This window comes from Mesoplodon mirus, assembly GCF_964341445.2.
Source record: "Mesoplodon mirus genome assembly, chromosome: 6".
NCBI lineage: Eukaryota > Metazoa > Chordata > Mammalia > Artiodactyla > Ziphiidae > Mesoplodon > Mesoplodon mirus.
In genome coordinates this window covers 146,038,531-146,061,768 of record NC_138982.1, presented here as the reverse complement: position 1 = coordinate 146,061,768, position 23,238 = coordinate 146,038,531, and the positions used below count along the sequence as shown (strand labels likewise).

The window sequence follows — 23,238 nt, the reverse complement described above, 5'->3', positions numbered from 1 at the left end:
TGGTGCCAGGCAGGCACGACCTCCCCTTCCCACCCAGCCTGGCTTGCTGGGGGGTGCAGAGCAGGGCACACGCACGCACGCACGCACACACACACACCTGCACGCACACGCACAGGCATGTGTATGCACACAGACACACGCGCACACACACATGCACGCGCACACACATGCACACACAGACACGCGTGTGCACAGACACACGCACGCACACACATGCAAGCTCACAGACACGTGCACACACACACACATCTCAGGGCGCGGGACCCGCACTTGGACTGGCCCAGCACAACCCACAGCCCTCAGCCCCCCTCATCCAGACACGCTGTGTAGATGCTCTCCCACATCTTAGGGGCTCTGTCCTTGGCACAAAAGGCAACTGCATCCGAGAGCCCTGAGGACGGGGGTGTCTTGGGGGGGAGTCAGCGTGCAGGGAGGGTGTGAGTAGCAGAGCCCTTCAGCAACAGAAAAGTTAATCGATGCGTCAAAATCTTTCTCTCCACACAACTGACCGTGTCTTGCATAAAAAGTGCTCCTTTCCTGGTAATGCCAGCATTGCTTTTCCAACTTATTATTCCAAAGGTGCAAACGAATTAACGCCGGCTTCACCACGATTGCACGTGGAGCCTGAGCCATGTTTTGTCACATCAAGCAGCTCCTATTACTCTTACATTTGTGTGTGTGCCCGTCCGGACATGCTCCACAGAAGACGCGGCCCTGCAGAACCCCTTCCCCGGGGCTCCAGGCAGTGGGCACTGGTGGGACAGAAGCCACCGCTTGCCCTGGGGAGGGACCAGAGTGCAACCCTAAGAGCATGCCCTCCGACCCCGTCCCCAGCTGCAGGTGCAGCTCAGCTCCTACCGGCAGTCTTTCTAACTCTGCTTTCCTGGGTTCTGTACACTAGTTGTCTATGTGGCATCCATACATCACACTGCAAATTATTTTAACTGTATTTTCTTTTTGTTGATGCTCTGGCATTTGGGGGCCTTGCAGACCCTGGGAAGGAGAGACTGCCCCTCCCGGATGGGCTGATTTGCAGAGACAGCAGAGGGCTCGGCCAGGAGCAATGCAAACCACAGCCCACACTGAGCTCTCACCTCCCGCCAGGGCCCTGCTGCCCAGCCCCCGCCCCAGATCACTCAGGCAGGGACCAGGCAACCAGAAACCACCGCTACAGCCCAGAGCCTGCCAGGGTCACTCAAACTGGCCAGTCCTAAGTGGTTTACTCTGCCCTGCCTGGCTGTTCTCATGGAGACCCCCCAAAAGGCCTGCTCACTCCCTCCTCCCTCCTGACCCAAACGGGTGCTCCGCGCCTGCGGGGTGGGGCACGTGGCCCGGCGTCTCCACGGCACCTGCAGCACCTTCACTCCCGACTACCCCGCGGGTGCAGCAGGGGCAGCAGCGTGGTTCTCAAGGCGCCGGGTTCGACAACGTCGAACTAACTGAAGAGCACCGAATAGGCTCTGAAACACAAGGACAAGCTGGCTTCCTACTATCACATCGTACAACCCGATTTCACATTCGCTCTACGTTCGTATAAAAAGTCAGGTAAAAGTGGCAGTTACATGCGTATAGCCTTCACTTCATAAAGTGATCATTTGTTTTTTCTCATCAAATGACACGACCGAAAGCACGGTTAATCTTCCTCACCTAATAAATGCCATGTTTTCCGCTGTCTTGAAAATCAGAGTGAGTCAGAACCCACCGGAATGACAAGGCAAGTGGTGCCCTGATGAGGCGTCTGTGGCCGTGGACGGGAGGGGCCCTAACAGAGCACCACCCTTCTCAGCGCGTCTTAACTTATCTTAGAGCCATTCCACGAGAAGTTCCCAAAGGTGAAGCAACGTCCTCTCTCTCCATCTATCATGTTCTTCTTTTTTCTTCCCATTTCTTTCTGCTACCTTTAGGATTATTTAGGAGGAGCATAAAAATGGAATACCTGTACTCGTGGGAATCAAGAAATTCACAGCAGAATGGCAATGATTTGCTGCATCAGATATGGTTTCTAGAACCATTGAATTGACCGTTAATAATCTAAAAGAACACTTTAAAGTTTCTTCCAATTTTAAAAGTACACCAATTTCGGACTTCAGCTGTCACATCTTTGCAAGGTAACAACTACTGAATTCTAGGAGAATGTCAGAAATAGTTGTACACCATTTAGCATCTGACATTCCTGGTACCTTATTAATTTTATTTATCTACGTCCTAGAGTAAAGACTCCAACACTTAATGTTCCTGGACTATTAATTTAGGATAAGACTCTTAAAAACTTTTTTTCTACTCTTTCAAGAAGGAAACAAGGAGTTTATTCCATTAGAATCCTACAGTCTCTAAATGAGTCAGTTCTTCATTAGTTATACACATATAATCAACACACAGGAAACTGTAATGGTGCTTGATTTAATACCATGGTGCCTCAGAAATACCTCTTAATAAGAAACACAGCAAACATTCACTCACTCATCCAACTGGGAGCAAGCACCTACTATGTGCTGGGACCATCCTCGGGGCCAGGGCTCTGTTGGTGAACAGAGGACGTTCACAGGCTCGCATGGGGCTCACGTCCAACAGGAAAAGAAACCCAGTCAGCAGTGAGCGTCACCAGCAGTTAAAGGACTCACGTGTCAGAGGACAGTACACGGCTCCAGGAAGACAGTAATGAAGCCAAGACTCAGGCGCTGAGGAGGCTGACAGGAGGCCCCGGGGAAGAGCATTCCAAGAAGACAGAGGGCGAAGGCGCCGAGGTAGAGCCCGGCGTGGCCCAGGAACAGCCAGGAGGCCGGCGCTGGAGGGTTGGCTCACGCTGCCCGGGAGTTTTCATGGGGCCTGGCCTCTGGCCTCTGGGGAAGGACGGGTGTGGGGCAGGGCTGACGCAGGGAGACAGGTTAGGAGACCAGTGCAAACAGATCCAATGGTCAGCGCCTGACGGCCGTGGACAAGGTAAGAAATAACCAGACTTGATGCACCCTAGTGGCACAGTAGGCAGGCTCTCCTGATAGCTTGGATCTGGGGCAGAAGGGAAAGGACGGCCCCGGCTTTTGGCCTGAGAGCCCGGAAGGACAGAGCTGCTGAGATTGGAGGCCTGTGGATGGGGGGGCCGCCGGGAGGTCAATCTGATGTCCCAGGTTGGAGATGAGGCGATTCCCCAGAAGATGCTGGGGGACCCGGGGTCTGAGCCTGGAGAGCAGGAGAAAGGTCTGGGCTGGAGACACAGGTGTGGGACTCACCTGCACAGAGGTGAGAGTGGGTGAGCCCTGAGTATTGAGTGTAGACAGAGCCGGGAAAGGCACTGCAGCTAGGCGGTTGGGGGAGGGAACAGCCACTGAGGCGGTGTGCACAGGACGAGTGTACTGAGTGACCATCACCTGCTGGTCACTCGAGTTAAATGTCACCAAATCTTAGTAAAGGAGACTCTGCAATGACCGCACGAGGGGCGGCCTGGACACAACCACCACTTGTTTTACAACCGGCAGGGATGCCATTCAAGCGTTTCTGTGCAGTGTAAAACCTGCAGGGCCGTACAGCATGGCCATGGTTACAGCACAGGGGTCATCAGCACAAAGCCCAGAGCAGGCCCCCTGCTGAAGCCCTGCTCCACCTCCTTCTAGCCTGGGGCCACGGCAAGTTCTCACCCTCTCGGCTCCAAGGTGACAGCGATGGTTCCCCCCAGGCTTGCTGGGGAGACCAAGTGAGGACAGTGTGCAGGGCACAGGAGGGGCCACCTTGGCTTCAGCTGCGGCCGTATCATCAGCACCACCACCTTCTGAAGAGGAGCAGCCAGCTGGAGAGGCTAGGTGACCTGTCCAAGGTCACAACTGAGCAGGCGGCAGGACACTGTTCAGAACCCAGGACACTCCCCGCTCGGGACCCAAGCTCTTCACCCTCCACAAGGCCGCCATCGCGGCAAAAGCCGGCCACTCAAGTTTACTTTTTTAATCTGTTAAGATTCCTCACAATATTAGGTCAAAGTAACACGCACGTATTTCTTCAACTAAGCACACTTCTACTTTCTACGGCAAGACAGTTCCGAGGAGATTAGGCTGAGCGTAGCTTGCAGGACACCTGCAAGCTTCCTCCACTCAATTAAGATCACGAACTAAAGTAAGCTTTTTCCATTTTCTTTTGAAGTGACTTTACCAAGGAACTTTGGATTAAAATAAAAATTTACATTGATCAGATAAGTACAGGTGGTGTTGGATTTGAAAAAAACGGGGTGGGGAGACACTTGAATTGAAGGCCCTAAAATTAGTTCCAATAGCCTAAAGCCACCCAAAACAAGGAAGCAGCCACAGATGATGGCACGCAGACAGCTCAGGTGGCCCACGGAGGCCTAAGGTGACCCACAGATGGCTCAGGTGGCCCACATATGACTAAGGTGGCCCACAAATGGCTGCGGTGACCCACGGATGACAGAATAGCCCCAGATGGCTTAGGTGGCCCATGGAGTAATGCCGGCAGCAGAGGCCATCTCAAATCTGAGAGGCCTGGGCTGCGCACAGAGAGCTCTGATTCCTAGCTACAGACTGAAGGAAAGTTTGAAACAAATAGTGTCATCAAGTCTGAACGTAAATTTGAAACTGAACTGGGTGTACAATTGATAGCCATGGTTTAGACAGGTATTTCTTTAAAGATTATTTTTGAACCATCCTTTAAAAACAATGTTTTCTATTACTGATTATTAAAAACAAATTAGAACATATACTTTTTTATATATATATACTTTTTTTTTTTTGCGGTACGCGGGCCTCTCACTGTTGTGGCCTCTCCCGTTGCGGAGCACAGGCTCCGGACGCGCAGGCTCAGAGGCCGTGGCTCACGGGCCCAGCCGCTCCACGGCATGTGGGATCTTCCTGGACCGGGGCACAAACCCGTGTCCCCTGCATCGGCAGGCGGACTCTCAACCACTGCGCCACCAGGGAAGCCCTAGAACATATACTTTTTGAAGTATAAAGTAAATCTGGTTGGGCCTTTAAAGAAGAGAGTGATTTTGCTCAGTCTAGAGTAGAAAAACCTCTGACCCAGTTAACCTATGTATACTTGATCCCACGGTTCGTTTTTTTTTTTTTTTTTTTTTGCTGTACGCGGGCCTCTCACTGCTGTGGCCTCTCCCGTTGCGGAGCACAGGCTCCGGACACACAGGCTCCGCGGCCATGGCTCGCGGGCCCAGCCGCTCCGCGGCATGTGGGATCTTCCGGGATCGGGGCACGAACCCGTGTCCCCTGCATCGGCAGGCGGACTCTCAACCACTGCGCCACCAGGGAAGCCCCGGTTCGTTTTTTTTTTTAAACCGGGTATGTGTACATGAAAGAACCAACATAAACATGCATATGTACAAGCAATGTACAAAGGGACAAAAATGGTCAGATCTGACTAAAAACTCAAACAAGACTGAATGGAAAAGAAAAAACGTAAAAAGAGATCAGAGGCATCACAGCCTGGACCTGCAGGGTGGAGACCCAAAGGCACAGGACTCGCGGGTCTAAGGACCAGACACACGGCCAGGGGACACACCAGGGCTGTGAGAGAAGAGAACTCCCCAGAAATGAAGGTCCGAATCTGCCACCAAACGGACACCGTGTGCACAGAGAAGGTGAGAAAAAACAACGAAAACTCACATTTTTCTCAGCAATATCACTGAAATTCATGACTAGAGAAGTCAAAGGAAGTCTAGTCCAGAGCAATCTGGTTACTGAGGCGATGAAGCCGAGCCGGAGGGCGGCGACGGGATATCCCCCCGTCTGAGAGCGGAGTACGATCCCAGCTCAGGTCCCATCAAGCTGGTCAACTACGGAGGTGGGGGGCCTATAAAATCCCGAGTCCCGGTGCAGGGCAGCCCCCAGGCCTCACCTCCACAGACCCGAGAGCACAGGGGCTGAAGGACACACCCCCACCCCAGATCTGTATCCCCGAACTGCTGGGAGGCTCCCAGGAGAGGTGGGTGCCGTCCTGGGCGGATGCTCAGCGGGACGCGTGGGGGCAGGTCCCTCACTGTACCCGGGCCCCAGAGAACCCCGCTGGCCAAAGTCTACCTTCACTCTGAACGTCTAGCTCTCTGGGACCCTGTGGGCATGGTCTGAGCCAGGGCTTTCAGCCCCTGGATTCCATCACTGATCCAGGCCGCCGCCTGGCCAGACCCACCCCCCGCCCTGGGACCCTGTCCCAGCGCACACTGCTGCACAGTCAGCCTGGGGAGAGCAAGTGGCGGCAGGGACAGGACACTAGATGGGCGTGTGGGTCAACACGGCCGTAGGGACGAGCAGCTGCAAGACAAGGGCTCATGGAAGAGAAATTTTTTTTTTTTTGCCGTATGTGGGCCTCTCACTGGTATGGCCTCTCCCGTTGCAGAGCACAGGCTCCGGATGCGCAGGCTCAGCGGCCATGGCTCACGGGCCCAGCCGCTCCACGGCATGTGGGATCTTCCCGGACCGGGGCACGAACCCGTGTCCCCTGCATCGGCAGGCGGACTCTCAACCACTGCACCACCAGGGAAGCCCGGAAGAGAAATTTTAAACCTTAAACATTCACATTATTTCTTCACTTTATGTTGGCAACTCTTCACTAAAGATCAAACACACATATACAAATTTGGGTTAATTTAGTCTTATTAAAATTAGCAATCTGTCACCACACATTCAGAACTTGATAGTATGTATAGACTATTTGGGGTTTTTTTGCTTTTGTATTTTATCTTAATTATAAAACCTATTTGAAATATTAAGCTAAAATAATGAAACTGTAAAATTATACTACACGTAAATAAGCAAAGCAATAATTTTTTAAAGATTGGAACAGGTGTATGAAACTGCGCTTTCCAATTCCATACCAGGAACTCAACTTATTAGAATTAAGTTTATAAATTATTTGATAAAATTTACTTTACAAATCAGGTCACTCCCTGAACCACACCAGCTGTAAGTATCCCACACCACTGCCTCACGGGTCCTTTAAACTGGCTGAAGCAAAGCCAGTGAACAGAAGCCTTTCTGCAGGAAGTGGCTCTCTGGGCTCGGGGCAGGAACGCAGGACAGCCGTGCTCAGGGTGTGAGACAGGCTTTTTCTTGCTGTCCCAGCGTGACCTCACAGCGCTACCTACCCCCGTCCGCCCGGGGCTCGCGGCACGCTGGACGCGTGGATGCCTGATGGCGTGGGCGCCCCGTGGCCCGCCCTCACCCCTCACCGCTGCGTCCTGGTGTCCTGTCCAAAGTAGGCAATGACACAGGACGCCAACGCCGGACAGGGCCACTCTGTGGTCAGGATGGATCAGGACACCTGAGTGGGCAAGAGGGAACCTTTGGGACGAAGGACACGGGGGTGGTGCCGTGCTAACTGCACACACTGCCAGAGCACATCTAACTGAACACGTACAAAGGGTGATTTTTACTGCATGTAAACTGTACCTCAATAAAGGCAGCTTTAAAACAAATCCCAGAAAAAAAAAAACCACAAACAGTAAGAGAAAGTCATAGTCTCAATTTGAAATAAAATGGAAAATACACAGATTTCAAGAAGAAGGAATGAATGGATTCCAAACACAGAATGAATCAGCTGGAAAAGACGAGAAACGACACGGGTCTCTCAACAGGACCGCAGAGGAAGGCGTACAGCACCTCTTGCTACCACCGCTGACTCGTGAGGAGACCAGAGCGGGGAAGCGAGCAAACTGCCCCATGCTCAGGCTGCAGCCACCTCTCACCACCCCACTCTACCACCCCAGGCAATGCAAGAATGCAGGAGGAAGACAGCACTGAGCAAAAACGACACGACCCAACTCTAAAGCAAGTTTAAATGTGGCAGGACTTTCGGCAATTACTGTAGCGTCCTAAAGCAGACATCACTTAAAAAGTTTCCTTTGCACGCACAAGTGTGACGGAGGAGGAACCGTCACCTGCATCTTACCTGGCTCTGTAGTGAACACCGTCTGCTAAGCATAATAACGGAAATGCCATGTACGGGTTTGAAACTGAGTGAACCATGGTTACAAAACAGAAAATAAAACTTTCTACTTTGATAACATTAAAAAGCCCAGAAAACCAAACCTGACAGAAGCTGAACAGTGGAGAGTGAGGAGGAGGTGATGGGCAGGGTAGGGTAAGTGGCCAGGTACACCTGACACAGTGGGGAGCCAGGAAACGGTCCAAGGTCCAAGAAACTGGCTAAGAATCCGCAGTTCCTAAGACAACCAGCAGGGAACATGGCTCTCAACCTGGCTGGCTGACCCAACGCTCTTCCCCAAGACCCCTTTTGCAGAGGTGTTACAAGAGTTAAATACTCGTTTTCTCAGTCTCCTTTGTGACTACAGCTGGCCACACAAAATGGTTCTGACCAACGAGATATAAATGAAAATATGCAGAGGCTTCTGGAATGCCCCTGATGAAAACGACAGAAATGGGCTACACTGCTTGCTCCTTCCTTCCCAGTTGTTATTGCCTTGAACGTAGATGTGATGGCTGGAGCTGCAGCAGCCACACTGCAAACATGAATGGTTAGGAGAACTGCAGAGACACTGAACCAGACTCCTGATGTGGTTGTGCTCTGAGCCAACTCTAGCAAAAACCTACCTTTGCTTTACTTAGGAAATGAATAAATCCCCAGTTGTTCAAGACACCATAGGTCATAGTTTCTGTTACTTTCAGCCCAAAGCACTCCTAAATGACACAGGAAAAGAAGGGAAGGCAGAAGTGTAAGTGAGCTAAATCCTCCTGTATCTAAACTGGAAGTCAATAGATATTGTCCAAAGTTAACAAATCAAATACTTGCAAGTGTCTTATTAAGGAACAGGAAGCATGGCAGAGACTGCCATCTGCGCCAACAGCACAGCACCCGCCCAGCCAGCCGCGGAGAACGACCTTTCCTGCCCTCTTGCCACTGGTCAGGGCCACGGGACAACAGTTCTACCCCCTGGGATGGAAACCGAAGCATCACGTGGCAGCTTCTGGGAACCTCCCCAAGAGACAGCACACAGGTGCCCTTTATCACACCCCCTCCAGCACCTGCCCCAACTATGGGTGGGTTCACACACAGCAGACCGAACACCAGGACAGACGGGCTGGGCCCGGACAGGCGCTGCTGCTTCACCTTCCTCCTGGTGAAGCTCCTCACGCTGTGCCTCTGTCCCCGCAGCCAGTCCTCACACGGGCCAATCCAGAACCACAGGGATCTACAACTCTTTGGAACAAGCAGGGCTGCCTCTGGGGAGGGCGAGGACTGTGGACCGCTGCTTTCCACCAAATGCCCTTCTAAATTACGCGACTTGTCTGATTTTGAAGACATCGCTGGTAAAAACTGAAAAACAAAACCCAAGCAGGCCTGGTCTCCTCTCCCGCACCCCCACGTGCCTCCGCCCAGCCGGCCTCGGCCCTGCCCCTGCATGCCCCCACCCACCACAGTCGCAGCCCCTCTTGGGCCCACCAGGCTGCTGGGGTCCTCTCCTGCCCCTGCCCCCCTGCCCCCTGCCCACCTCCCCATGCCATCTGCCTGGAAAATACACACCTTTCAAGACTCCTCCCGCCCCCACGAAGCCTGCGGCTCCTACCGCAGGGGGGAGAACAGGCCACCTGCCTCTGGCCCCTACTTCTGTCACAGCAGCAGTAGACACCACTGTGGTCACCTGCTCACTTCCCTTCCCCCCAGCCATGTCTCGCCCCAGTGCCCGCCTGGGCAGCGCTGCAGAGGCCTGAGTTCCACCATGATCCAAGAGACCCACCCCTTCCTCTAAGCATCTCTGGGCTTTGTTCTTCCAGAACGGGCCCCACGGAGCTCTCATCACCGCTGCCAGGTGCTGCCCCACAAACTTGAGGGAGTGACGGAGAGACCACATCGAATGCCCTGGCCCACGTCCAAAACGTCATCCGTAGACCGTAAGACCAGCAAGGGCCCACAGCACCCTGGTAATAAGGCGGTCAGGAGACAGCCTTCCAGAATTCTCCATCTGCACAGGAGGGGCAGGGGTTCTCTGATAAATTCAGCATTTCGAATTTTACAGAGGGGTGACTACACACCGAATCTGTCCACAAGAGGGCACTGCTGGATTTCCACAAGTCCCTCCATGAGGAAGCAAGGAAATACCAGATTTTTCCTGTATCTGTAAATGAATCTCCCATTTTTCTTCTACATATTAGTCTTAAGTATCTGGTTCCATTATTTTGTATTTAGTCATGACCAGAGCACAAAACAGCTACAAGAAAATCAGCAACCAACTACTAAGAGCAACAGATACTACTCTGCATCCAACACTGCAAAGGCAATTGAATTTTTATTCACTAGAGTCATACTTTTGAGGTTAACTGTGCACTATTTTGCTTGCAGCCACCCTCGAGCAGGGGTGTGGAGAGAAGGCGTGTGAGGGGCCCTCCTGGGTCCTCTCTGCGACACCACCCGCTGGGAGCGGTCCCTACCCCTGTCCTGAGGGTCCCCCTCACGGCCGACGCTGCCTGGAGCGACAGTGACTCTTCTCCGCTCCCACCAGCGTCAGCGGTGCTGCCGGCCGGCCCCACCCTGGTCCCGAGGGCCTCGGTCAGTGCCTGCCCACAGATGCAAGGCGCCTATTTGCTGGGTGAATGAAAGAGTCGGGGACGCAATACACATCTTTCTTGAGCACTGCTGCAGACCCGTGACCTCACAACCAGGGGCGCTTCTTCCTGGACGCGCTTTGTGGAGCTGACACCGATGAGTCAGTCCGGATGACACAAGGACACTTTCTCAGTGGCAGTGACTCACGCCAGAAACTCACTGAGAATCACTCTTCGTTCTCAGCCAAACTTCGTTTTATTTCACTGACCTTCAGGAACGTTTATAAACTGAAGTGTCATCTGTGTTAAATAGGTTATGTTAGCCAGTAAATCACATTAAAGGGGAAAAATGTAAAGTTTTTGCCCCCGTGTAAGGACTCAGCCCCATGCATAAGCACTGGGTGTCCCTGCAGCGATGCCTCTCCCCACCTCGGGGCTCTCCCCACCTCGAGCCCTGGAGTCGCTTGCACTCGCGGGGGCCCACACCTCACGCTGCTGGGGGCTCCTCCCCGGCCCACGACTGCTCCAGCCTTCAGGACACCCTGCAGGCCTGTGAGGACCTCGACGTCACCCTGTCCCTGACAGCCCCTCCCTGCCACATTCTCCTCTCGGCCAAGCCTTCTGTCAGTGGCCGCGGGGCATGGCGGTGGTGGCCACGTGTGGACGTGGTCTGGTCGTCGCAGGTCTGGGGCACTCTGGCACCATGCAGGGAGAGGGAGTGTGTGGGACAGCAGGACTGTCACAGAAACAAAGAACTGTCCTGCCTGAAGCACTAACAGGCAGGCGACAAAGAGGTTCATGGTTACTCAAAACCCGTTTCATATATAATCAACTTTCAACACACCCAACCATCCAGAAGTGTAACTGCCAAGCGAAAAGCAGGGAGCACTGCATCGCGCTTCTCCAAGAATGAATCCATGAGCTGAACACCATTCCACTCAGGTCTACACCCTCGGTCTGTGTCACCCATGCAGCGCCTGCGTCTCTGCATTTACAGGCGTGCGTGCACAGGGTCCTCCTGAGAGCGGCGGTGCCCGGCATTCACATGTCAACACGACAGTTATTTCGTGGTACATTCTTAATTTCTCTTTTATTACATTTGAATACGGTTATAATTATATAAAGTGGTACCTTCTATGATTTCATTTCAGAATAAAAAGGGGAGTTAATCAGTATTTGTTATAAGCAGAATGCTGGGGTTGGTGGCAGTGAGACACACCAAGGAAAAGCCTCAGCATCTGAGCAGACTCAGGGCTTCCCTGGGCCTCCCTCAAATGTGTGCAGCTGAGTAAATGCTGCAGCGCAACCCCCGAGATGCCCCAACCTCGGAAGATGTTCTCACCTGTAAGACACAAGAAGCAACTTCAATCTTTTTAAGGAGCAAGAGAGGCAAAAGCGGCAACTGTGCCTGAAACTAAAAATACAGGCTCCCTCCAGCGTCACCGTCAGATGGCAAATGAGGCTACTGACAGGAGCGCTTCCACCAGTAGAGACTTTTTCTGGCCACTTCCATGGTTTTTTTTTTTTTCTTTTTCAAACCACTCTGAAAAAAAGACTAATACATCAGATTACTGTTGCCAGAATTAGCTCTCATTTTATGAAACAAATACAAAATGTCTGTTCTGCAACTAACATCTATCAGCACAGAATCGGTAGGAGACATGATTCACGATGTTGTGGTATCTGATCATTCCCAGCCCTCCGTTCTGCTTCAGATGCCACCTTTTGTCCTTGGTTATTTTTTCTATGCCTTCAAGGACAATTTACTTGTGCAAAGGAGCATAAATAACTCGCTTCTCCGGTGCATGCTTACATTACATAAAAAAAACACTTTCTATTTCACTTAAACAGTATAATTAATGAGGCAGTTTACATCTATGGCACCTTGGATGTAGGCGGCCATAAACCACACTTCACTTGCAGCACTAAAGCACGTCTCACTCTGGGATTCTCGCCGTCTCTCAATAAACGCCAGCTACAGAGAAACTGATTTTACATCACCAACCGAGCTGAAAGATGAGCTGTGGTTGAACATAAAAGTCCACCCCTCTGGCACAAGCAACGGTAAAAGTAACCTTGGTTCTGCCCTCCCCATGTGCCAAAAAGAAAAAAAAAGAAAAAAGCACCAGTCGAAGAGTAAGCAAAACCTCTTTTAAAGGTCTCCCTGGGAACCAGGTGCCTGACATTCTTGACGTTCACAGACACAGCAATGGCAGGTGGGGCCTTTCCAGGAGCACCTCTCCTCCCCCACCCGACCCCGTGGGCTCCACGTCTGCCCCGTCCAACGTCCCCCAGGCCCAGAGGGTGCTGTGATGTGGCAGACACTCCTCAGCCCCCACCGAGGGAGTGAACGTACACAGAACACGCTCCTTCTGCACTCAGCAGCCTCTGGCGGCCGCTTCGTATACGTCTTCCCCGAGAAAAAACCTCCTTGAAAGTTCAACGCTAGACCTTCTGCAGGCCGCAAATTAACCTTACATCACACTAGCGGGATTTTAACACCTGTCTCAACTCCTCTCAAAAGCAGACGCTGAATCATGTAATAGTCACAAAAATAAGTACTAACGAAATTTTCTTTTAATCACCTCAAGGAAAATAATTTGCAGCAAAGGCTTTACAGCAAATCCAGCGTGGCGTCCCCTCTGCAGGGACCGCGCCGGCCGCTGGGGGGCAGCAGAGCACCGGCCGAGAGACCGCAGGGACGGGAAGAAACCGTCTCTGCTGGAAGCTAGCCCATCACACGCATTTTAAACGGCAAGCCAGAGGCTTAACTAATGGTTGACGGCAAGCCAGAGGCACTCCTGTTAGTCAAATGTTAGCAGAGCTGCTCTTACCTCGCATTCAACGTGTTCGTTTCCTCGGCCCTTTGGTGCGGGTGGGGCTGAGAAGGTCTAAGTGTGGCGTCTGGTTGGCGCGCTTCCTTCAGGCCCCTCTCCAGCTCTCTGTGCCCAACCTGAAAGCCTTCCCTCTGTAACAGAAGCATTCCATTACTTTGCATTAATTTAACTCAATAGTAAAGCTTTTTCACCAGTGCAGGAGCTAACTCTAATAATAAATATTGTTAATTAAAAGTCCTCTCCTTGGGAGATGATCCTGCAGGCCACACAGCACAGGCAAAAAAAAAAAAAAGCCCTCTCCTAAACATGTTTCACTTACTTTTACTGTACTCTTAGGATTTTTAAAGCAGATACCCAATGATCAATCACGACTTCACCCTCGCGACGACAGGAAGACAGACGCACACGCAACACGCACCACCGGATCTCTGCTGGCGGACGTGCCAACGCAAATGAGCACCGACCCACGCGCTAAGGAGTGGGGCGCCTCAGGCAAAGTCCTGTATGGACCTATCTTCTGAAAAAGGGAACATGACACGCACGGGCCTGTGCACGCGTGTGAGTGCAGACAGACCCAGGGCTGCACATTCGGCCTTCTCCCTGCCCCCTCCCGCCCAGGCTCAGGAGCTGAGGCCAGCCCTGCGTCTGCATCTCCACGTTATCTCCCCGCCGACCCGCAGCACAACCGCAACACGCTAAAACACCTACAGAACCTGAACATGGGACAGCTCTATTTTCTTTTCGAAAAACAAACTGATATCCAAATGACGTCTGTGCTGGGCTCCTCCCGTCACCCACCCACAGCGTCACCCACCCCATCACCACCCGGCGGCCCACCTCCACGCCCAGGGCAAGACAGTAGAGGGGCGCTGCCTCGGTGCCCACTTCCGCGGCAGGTGGGAGTGGGTCGCAGCAGCTGGGACACGACCCCCCGCACTCCAAGGAGAAAGAGGAAGGACCAAGTGCGAACCACCAAGGGGTGAAGTGCCATTCCAGGAGCTTCACAAAGCGGAAGTCCACAGACTAAAACAGAGCCAGGAAAACCCGGCAGGAGCAGCACGACAAGAGGTGCAGAGCTGCACTCGGACACACAGAGGAGTCTGTCAACTGAGACCTTTAAATACAAAGTCCTGGAACGGGGCGATGGAGACGGCCATGCTCCCAGGGGGACTGCAGGGCCGTAAGGGCGGCTTCGGAGCAGGGCCCTGGGCCGACACCCTGGCTCTGCGAGCGGTGACTCGGCCTCTCCAGGTCGAGTCAACACGCTCCAGACAACACGGCCCCCTCCAGACCCAGGCTCCAGACCCACGGTCCCCTCCAGCCATTTGGGTGACCCCAGCTGAGGTCCCAGTCACCGTGGAGCACAAACAGGCCATTCCCTCACACGCCGCCAAATCCCTGACCCACGACATCAAGAGCACAACAAAACCGTGGCTGTTCTCAGCCCCCAAGTTTTGGGGTGGGTAAGGTAGGCAGGAAGAGACCACTGAAATGGAACCATCACTGCAAACCCTGACAGCACTAACGTAGAGTAAGAGGGTACTAGGAACTTTATTCCCAAAATCTGGTAAACTGAGGCAAAATGAGCAAATTCCAAGAAAAATGCAACTCATCAGAGCTGACTCAGGAAGAAACAGAAAATCTGACTAAACTACCAACATTAAAGAATTAGAATCAAGAAAGAAAAATTGTACAAAGCACACTCCACGCCTAGATGGCTTCTCCAGAAATGCCCACCCAGCATTCAACAGGAACACATCTGTGAAGAAGATGAAGAAGTAGTATGGGCCAAACTCACGCCTGAAGACAGATGTAAAAATCCTCAACAAAATGTCAGCAAACGCAATCCAACAATATTTTAAAAGGCTGATGCAGCATGATCAAGTTGGATTTGTGCTGGGAACACGAAAATGACCGCGTGCATGAAAATCAACGAATGTAATAATCCACCACGTTAATAAATCAAGAGAGACATAAGAGAATATACCCACGACTCCGTGTGTGAAGCTCGATCACAGGCACGGCTAAGCTGGATGCTGAGGGGTGCACGCTCCGTGGTAAACTAAAAAGAACGGCAAGGACAGTGTTACTCTGAAACACAGGACAGCGGCCATATGGACAGGGAGGGTGGGGCCGTGGTCAAGGAGATGGAGACACAACGCTGTTTTTAACCCGGGGGGCGGCTGCATGGACGTGTCATCAGAACTACTCTCTTACGCCTGCACTCTTCTGCAGGAACCACACAGCTCACAACACGGAAGCTTGAGACAACAACCAGGCACAGAAAACAATCCACGCCTGCAGTGCCCACCGTGTCCAGGAACACCATCGATAATGACGGAGCCCAGCACAGCCAACCCGGGAACCACGCGGGCGAGGGGCACTGCCCGCCCGCAGTCAGGCTGGGTTGCCACATCCACGCGCGGCCCCTCAGTACCCGCGGGTCCTCTGCGTCCGCAGGTGGCGCAGCACCGTAGAACCGACTGCGGAGCGAAGTCCGAGCGGTTCACACCCACGTTGCTCCAGGGCCAACTGCAGCTGCCATACAACGAACCAGACGAAGCCAGTGGCAGCGGCAACCAGCCAACCACCTGCGGTAGCAAAGAGGGCTGTGGTGGCAAGACGTGAGCAAAGCCAGGAGAGGCAGCTAGAGGTTTCCTATTTCCTGCAGAAGAGAAGAAGAAAGGCCCTGTGGGGAAAGGAGAGGAGCCTGGGGAGCCGGGCTCTGGGGGGAAGAGGCCAGCTGGTGAAGCAGGGCTGAGTCAGGATCCTGCCCCGTCTCGTTTGCCTGGATGCACCACAGGAAACGGGGAGGGCAAGGGACACCCTTAAACCCCCAAACGGGGTGGAGGTGGGGTGGGACACACAGAGGAGCCCCGCCAGCTGGTGGCTCCGTGGCCTCCGGCCCTGACACGTTCAGGCACCACCGCCTTCTGGAGTCTTCTCCTGGTGACTGAGCCTGGCTCGGGACACCCTCCTCTGACAGCAGCGTGACCCCAAATTAGTGAGGCTGGAGGGGCTTCTACGGCGGGTTCCAGCCACCTCTCTGCTGACAAGAGGAGTTCAGATGCCACGGCGATGATTATAAAACGGGTCACGTGAGATTTAGCGCACCTAGTAGTAACTGTAAGTCCAGACTAGTTGTATCAAGATACAGATGCCTCACTCAGCACTCGGTGCATTGCTGTGCCCGATAATCACATGGATTAAATGAAGCAACTGCATTTCCTTTTAAAGTGATGTTCATCGTTATAATTTAATGAGACTGGGAATTAGGGCCTAACTCTGCCACAAAACAAGTGCTCTCATTTTCTACCTTGGAGCTGTGTAAACCTGTTACGTGAGCGTGCAGTTAAAATAAACAAAGCAGATTCTCCGATGTGCAGAGACGCCGATTATTCAAGGTACAAGGCCTGCTGTGCTCAAGGCAAGTGAACAGGTGAACGACCGCCCGAGGGACACCGAGACAAGGAGCTGCCTCTCCTCATCACTGACGGCGGCCACTGTTTTAAGTGCGTAACTAGTCCTGTGAACAGGTACCCACCCAAGAAGGATGGCGAGCGGACGGGCACTGGGAAGAGAGGCTGCAGGTGGGGCCCGAGACACGGAGCCAGGGCAGGGAGGGCACCGATGCCCCTCAGCTGACACAGAAAGCAGGCGGAGTCCATCAAGATGCTTTTGGCGAGACGGAGAGGGGAGGCCTCTCAGGAGAAGTTGGCACGAGAACGAGGAATCCAGGCTGTGTTTTCAGAAAGATCATGCTGACAGCTCTGTGGGCAAAAGCCAGAGGGTGAGGCTGGGACAGTTAGGGGACATAGGGGTTACAGAGATGGAAAACGTCAGAGGTGTCTCACCTCAGAGGTGCAACGGACAGGCCTTGGGAATGAGGCCTGCGGGGGGAGGAAGGAAACGAAGCCGGAGTGACTGCAAGGATGCTGGTTCCTTCAAAGGGGCAGAGAGGCTTTTCAATAACCAGAGTGAGAAAATCAAAAGAAAACAGGAAATTTTAGAAGATGGGTGTTTTTCAATTGTTCTGAACTATGAAAACCTCTGAAGTACATTAACTGTGGTCATTGATATTTCAGCTTCAACAGGGACAAAACCTTTCCTGGCTGAGATTTCATAAGAATAAAGTCAATCCTAGTATGTGAACTACTATGGAGAGAAGTGAAAGCTTCACATGGTAAAACTGCAATGAACACTTAAATACAAGAACGTTCAAATAATCAGTACAAATCCCAAGGAAGGGGAACCGCCATTAGACAAATATCACGCAGTCAGGGCTTGATCAACGGGGCAGGGAGGGGGGCACTGGCCCTCAGTTCCTCTGATACTTCTATGAAGAAAGAAATGCCCAAGGAAAATGGTAGTCTAGTCCAGAGGTCTTGGTTTGATTTAATCTTTTTTAAAATTTATTTATTTATTTTTGGCTGCGTTGGGTCTTCATTGCAATGCGCTGGCTTCTCATTGCGGTGGCTTCTCTTTCTGCGGAGCATGGGCTCTAGGCGTGCGGGCTTCAGTAGTTGTGGCTCGCAGGCTCAGTAGTTGTGGCACATGGGCTCAGGTGCTCCGCAGCATGTGGGATCTTTCCAGACCAGGGCTTGAACCCGAATCGCCTGCATTGGCAGGCGGATTCTTAACCACGGCGCCACCAGGGAAGCCCCTGATTTCATCTTTTTTGTATGCTTTAAACTCCATTTGGAATTCCCTGGCAGGCCAGTGACTAGGACTGGGTGAGTTCACTGCCAGGGCCCGGGTTCAAACCCTGGTTGGGGAACTGAGATCCTGCAAGCCGTGCAGCGCAGCCTAAATAAATAATGTCCATTTAGGAACTGCTCTACACGGCACATTTTGTTCTGTGACGTCCGAGAACCACACGTGTCACTGCTCCCGCGCAGGGTCCACTTTGGTGTGAGTCAACAGGACCGGGTCCAGGTCGAGAACACTGGATCCACCTCGTCCTGAAGGCTCAACAAACACGTTTCTCACGTGACCTTGGTACCTCCCAACAGCACCTCAGTTTTTGTTTTTTGTTCTTTTTTTTGCTGTACGCGGGCCTCTCACTGCTGTGGCCTCTCCCGCTGCGGAGCACAGGCTCTGGACGCGCAGGCCCAGCGGCCATGGCTCACGGGCCCAGCCGCTCCGCGGCATGTGGGATCCTCCCGGACCGGGGCACGAACCCGTGTCCCCTGCATGGGCAGGCGGACTCTCAACCACTGCGCCACCAGGGAGGCCCAGCACCTCAGTTTACCGACCTTTTATTTCCCCTGCATTTTGGGCTTAACAGAGCAGCCAAACTGGACTTGCCATTTGTCCTACTCAGTGAACTGAATACATCCCAGGCTCTGAGCAAATAAGAATAACGTTGCTTCCCCTCGTACGCAAGATCCCTGTGGGATGGAGTACTGCAACAACGTGGCTGGCTCTCTGAGTCATCACGCCGAGTAACACAAGCCGGACCAGAAAGGGACGTGCTGCCTGACCCATCCACGTCAACTCCGGAAGGTGCAAAGGATCCACGGTGGCAGGAAGTGGCCAAGTGGGGTCGTGCTCGTGACCTTCACAGGGCGGTGCTCCCACGGGGTCTCGAGACTCACCCAGCTGTACACGTTACAGGGTGCAGGGTACAGGGTCTGGACACGTGTCAACCGCACCTCAAAAAAAGCTGTTTTTAAAAGAGACTACTTTGGGAGATCAGCTCGGTGCTTTGTGACCACCTAGAGGGGTGGGATAGGGAGGGTGGGAGGGAGGGAGACGCAAGAGGGAAGAGATGTGGGGACATATGTACATGTATAGCTGATTCACTTTGTTATAAACCAGAAGCTAACACACCATTGTAAAGCAATTAGACTCCAATAAAGATGTTAAAATAAATAAATAAAATAAAAAAGACGACTTTGTTCTGAATTTTAAAACCCCTCTTCCTATTTTTTGAAGTGAATTGGTTAACATTACTGGAAGTATTTTTATGACCTGAAGGACATGTTATTTTTTCAAACTTTCAACAATCAAATACTTCATGGGAAATTAACGCGTGTTGCAAACATTAAAACAATTCGTTAAATAGGTGGGAGACTTCTCCCTATCTCTCTCTCTATTTTATTGTTTTCTGATGGTTTTTAGAGAAACCCAATGTTCCCACCAGAAGGAATGAGCCCTGCGTCTCCACAGGAAGAAAGCAGGGGTGGAGTGGGGGAGAGAGAGACAGAGACAGACAAAGAGAGGGAGGAACACAGACACACAGAGAGAGGGACAGAGAGTCACAGAGAGAAGGGGAGAGAGGAACGGAGACAGAGGCGGGAACAGAGCGGGCGAGCAGGGCGCTGTCACCGCAGCGCCCAGAGCACAGCCTCCCCCTGCCTCTCCCGCGCTCAGGCCCAGGACCGTGCTGACACACAATGAAGGCAGCACCGGCATGCCCCAGCACAGAAAAGGAGCGACTCAGTCCCGGGCACAGCGGGGACTGCCTGAGTCTCCAGGACGGCAGGTGCAGGAGATGGGGAGGGACAGGTGCTCTGAGCCCTCCCTGTCCTCGGCTCCTGTTCCCTTCAGGACAAACCAGCAAGGCCAGTGGGTGAGCAGAAGAGGGCTCTTTGCCAAGGGGAGCCCAAAGGCATGCCGGCCTAGACTCCCCCATCCCAGCCGACAAAGCACAGGACCAAGAGAAACGTGAGGAGGACCCAGAGCAGCAGACGAGGGGGGCCTGGCCCAGAGGATGCCCGCCCGCCCTAGGGCCGCAGCTGCTGCCCACAGAGGCCAGGAAACCCACCACGACGGCCCCGCCCACCTCCCCCCAGAAACCTGGACTGGATCATGAAGAGAACAGCTGGAGAAAACGAAAAGCCCTCCAGACTGAAATGCAGGAGCCAAGTACACAAAGGAGAGCGACAGGAAGAATTAAATGCAAAGGAACACTCAGGGGGCTTCCTGTCACCGAAAGAACAAGGACCCGAGACCCGCACAGGCCACAGCAGGTGAGGAGAGATGTTAGGGGCAGTGGCCCCGGGCGGGGGAGCGCTGAGACCGACCATACACTTCAAGGTCTGAACACACCAGTAACGCGGAAACCTCCCTAAGGACGTGTGTCCCTGGGCGACAACAGCGCCAGCTTCTGCCGTCACATCCTGCGTCACATAAACTCGGGACATCCACCAGCCTCACTGCGATCAGAGTCATGTCAAACTAACACGTTCTCAAACGCTCTTAACTAAAATCCAAACACATGTGATCTCCGTGTTTCTTAAGTAATGCTATAATTTTTAAAGTATTCGGTAAGGTTATTTATCAAATACTGAAAATTAATATATTCGGTTATCCATTGCAAGGAGATGAGCTGTCTAAATAGGAAAAAACCTTTAATCATTTTTGATAGAAAGTTCTCAAATCTGTCTCCTTGTTCTTACATAAGATGAGCTAAATATAAGTTTTTAACCAGAAAATGCCCTTTGGTTAGGGAACGGAGAGGAGAAAAGGGCAGGTCCTTAGAAGGAAGGAACCTCCCTGGGTAACTAAATGAAAGTAACTATTATAAGCTTAGACCCCAGAGAGCAGGAGGCCCGGGCCCGGGAGGGGAGGGGGCGGGTCCCCTTCCACGGTGAGAAAAGCCAAGACGTCTCGAATGGCACCTCGGGCCCCTGCCAGCAGCGCCACACGAGGGTCCATCTCAGAAGGAGGAGGTGGGGAGGGTCGCAGAGAGAGAGTAGCGGGAAAGAAGAAAGGTGGGAACAGGCGCTGTGAACCTCACAGACCCTCAGAGGAGGGAGAGGAGGCCATGCTTCCTGACTCTCCTCACAGCCGCTGTGACCTTGGCTGGAAACCCATCAAGGACGTTGCAGGAATTAAAAACTCCTGCCAACTTCTCTTACGAACAGAGACACAAAAACCGTAACCAAAATACGAGCAAATTCAAACCCACGCACGTAAGGAAAAGAGCACGTCACAACCAAGTTCAACGTGTCCAGACCAAGAAGGGGTGGTTGGCTGAAGTTTGAAAGTAAATCAATATTCCACGTCGCCAGTGACATTTCTACTCGAGAGCGCTTTCACTCGGACTCCTCAGTCACCCAAACGGGCATTTCCCTCAGTGTCCATCAGTGTGATGGACCCGGTACTCTGCTCAAAAACCACACCCCACCGTGGAAGAGAACTGAAAACAAGGAGAGAGGAAATAAGGAAGCTGGGAGGATGAAAAACAGTATTTCTGCCAATCATGAAAATAAAGGCCAAGCACATAAAAGCCCCCGCCCCCCGCTTTCTTCCCTGGGGAGGAGGAAGGGTGACAGGGCTCGGTGTCCTCGGAAGATCCCAGGGCGTCCGTCAGGAAATTGTGAGAAGAGCCACAGGGTGAGGCGGGGGGACAGCCAGCCAGCCGTGTAGCCTCTGTCCTGTCTTCCACACGTGGGACGGCCTCCCGGTGGGCGCCAGGCGGAGGGAGAAGGCTGCTCCGCACCTGTTCCTAGAGCAGGGGTGCAGTGGAAATTAGACACAAAATGGTGTGTCTGTGTGTCCAGGTGCATCTTCCCAGTGAAAATGGACAGGGCTTCAGTCAGATGCCCAAAGCGCCCCTGGCCTGCATCCTGTTTCGGGCAAGGATCTAAGCACTGGCTGTGACTGACCCCAAGCCCAGTCCCCTCTTTGGCACTTAACCAACAAAACAGCAGAGCCTTTCTTTTTCCAGTACCAGTTGATGGTAACCTATAAAGTGAATTACTAAGGAGCACTCCAATTTGTAATTCCCAACCCACACCTGGGGCGTCCCCGAATGTGCAGACAGAAGTGTGGTCCCCACACCCAGCACAGGCGCCCGCAGAGGGCCACGCGCCCCACGTCAGGAAGAACACTTCATTTTCGACGACAGCTTTAATTTACCATGGATTTCAATGGCTACTATTGTTATTTTTATCGTTATAACTTTAGCTTTATCATTTCACATTGGTTTAATATGGGTTGTTTGTATACACAGGGATGAAAATTTTGTCAGCTTTTTGGAACGAGAATTTTTCAAAAACTAAACTTAACCAGTATCATAAATCATCTCCAACTTTACTGCAAAACACATGCACAGAACCCCTCCAAACTGCAGGGGCACAATGAGGTAGAGATGTCTCCTTTATTGGCAATGTGCTGACTCCCAGTACATGAAATTTAACTAACTTGCAACACACCATCAAGGTAAGTGTAACAAAATTACCCAGCTATTTTTAAGTTTATGGGGCACTCTTACATAATACAAAATGACAAGTAAAAGTACAAAACGTTTCTTAAAAGATTTATATATGCTGCTGACAAATTTACTGGAACTGGCTCATTTAATTTCTTCCCAATTCTTTGATAATGTTGAGCCATTTTTCCAGTGGAAAGAAACCCCCCCCCCCCCCGTTAAAGATGTTCACAGGCACAGAACCTTGCCACTAACAGGGATCTAAAGACTTTTAATTGTAAGTAGTGACAAAGTCCACATCTTCCTTCCTTTCTTCCCAAGGCCCCGTTGAAAGGCCAGAAGAGGTACTTCCTGGCCATGAAGGAGTCTTAATAGTGCTGAAAAATTACAAAGGGGGCTTGCAGCCCCGGAAGCTGGGACGGGCGGTCACGGTGGAAAGCAGGCGGACCCAGGCTGACTCGCGGAGTGGAAGGAGCCGTGTGCAAGACAGCAGGGTGGGGCTTCCCAAGAGCAAGGAGCCAAGGGCAGGGCTATGACTCCCGGGCCACAACTTGAGAACACTCTCCAAAGACAGTCTGAGGTTTCCAAGGTGGGGGGGGGGGGTGTCCAAGTATGGTCACTTGGACCTGGAAGAGAAATGGATCAGGGCGAAGAGTAATTCTAAGTCAAATAATCAGCACTGGAGGCCACGGGCAGGGAGAGAAGGAGAGAGCAGGAGAGATCTACCTGCAAA

General features: G+C 52.4%; 1 protein-coding gene across 12 annotated transcripts in view; it reads right to left on the bottom strand.

Moving 5' to 3' along the window:
* Positions 1–23,238, bottom strand: part of ADARB1 (adenosine deaminase RNA specific B1) — a 115,353-nt gene that overhangs the window by 52,915 nt on the left and 39,200 nt on the right. For 5 of the 12 annotated variants that reach the window (XM_082624602.1, XM_082624597.1, XM_082624605.1 and 2 more), the window contains one exon: positions 13,343–13,476. The exons of 1 other annotated variant lie outside the window; for it this stretch is intronic. In XM_082624602.1, coding sequence (XP_082480728.1) covers positions 13,343–13,349 — 7 coding nt within the window. In that variant the 5' untranslated portion in view covers positions 13,350–13,476. Of the gene's footprint in view, positions 1–8,558; positions 8,646–9,075; positions 9,144–11,850; positions 12,052–13,342; positions 13,477–15,332; positions 15,408–15,782; positions 15,872–16,889; positions 17,116–23,238 lie in introns of those variants that run through there. 6 more of the 12 variants (XM_082624606.1, XM_082624601.1, XM_082624604.1 and 3 more) reach the window with 6 other exon arrangements.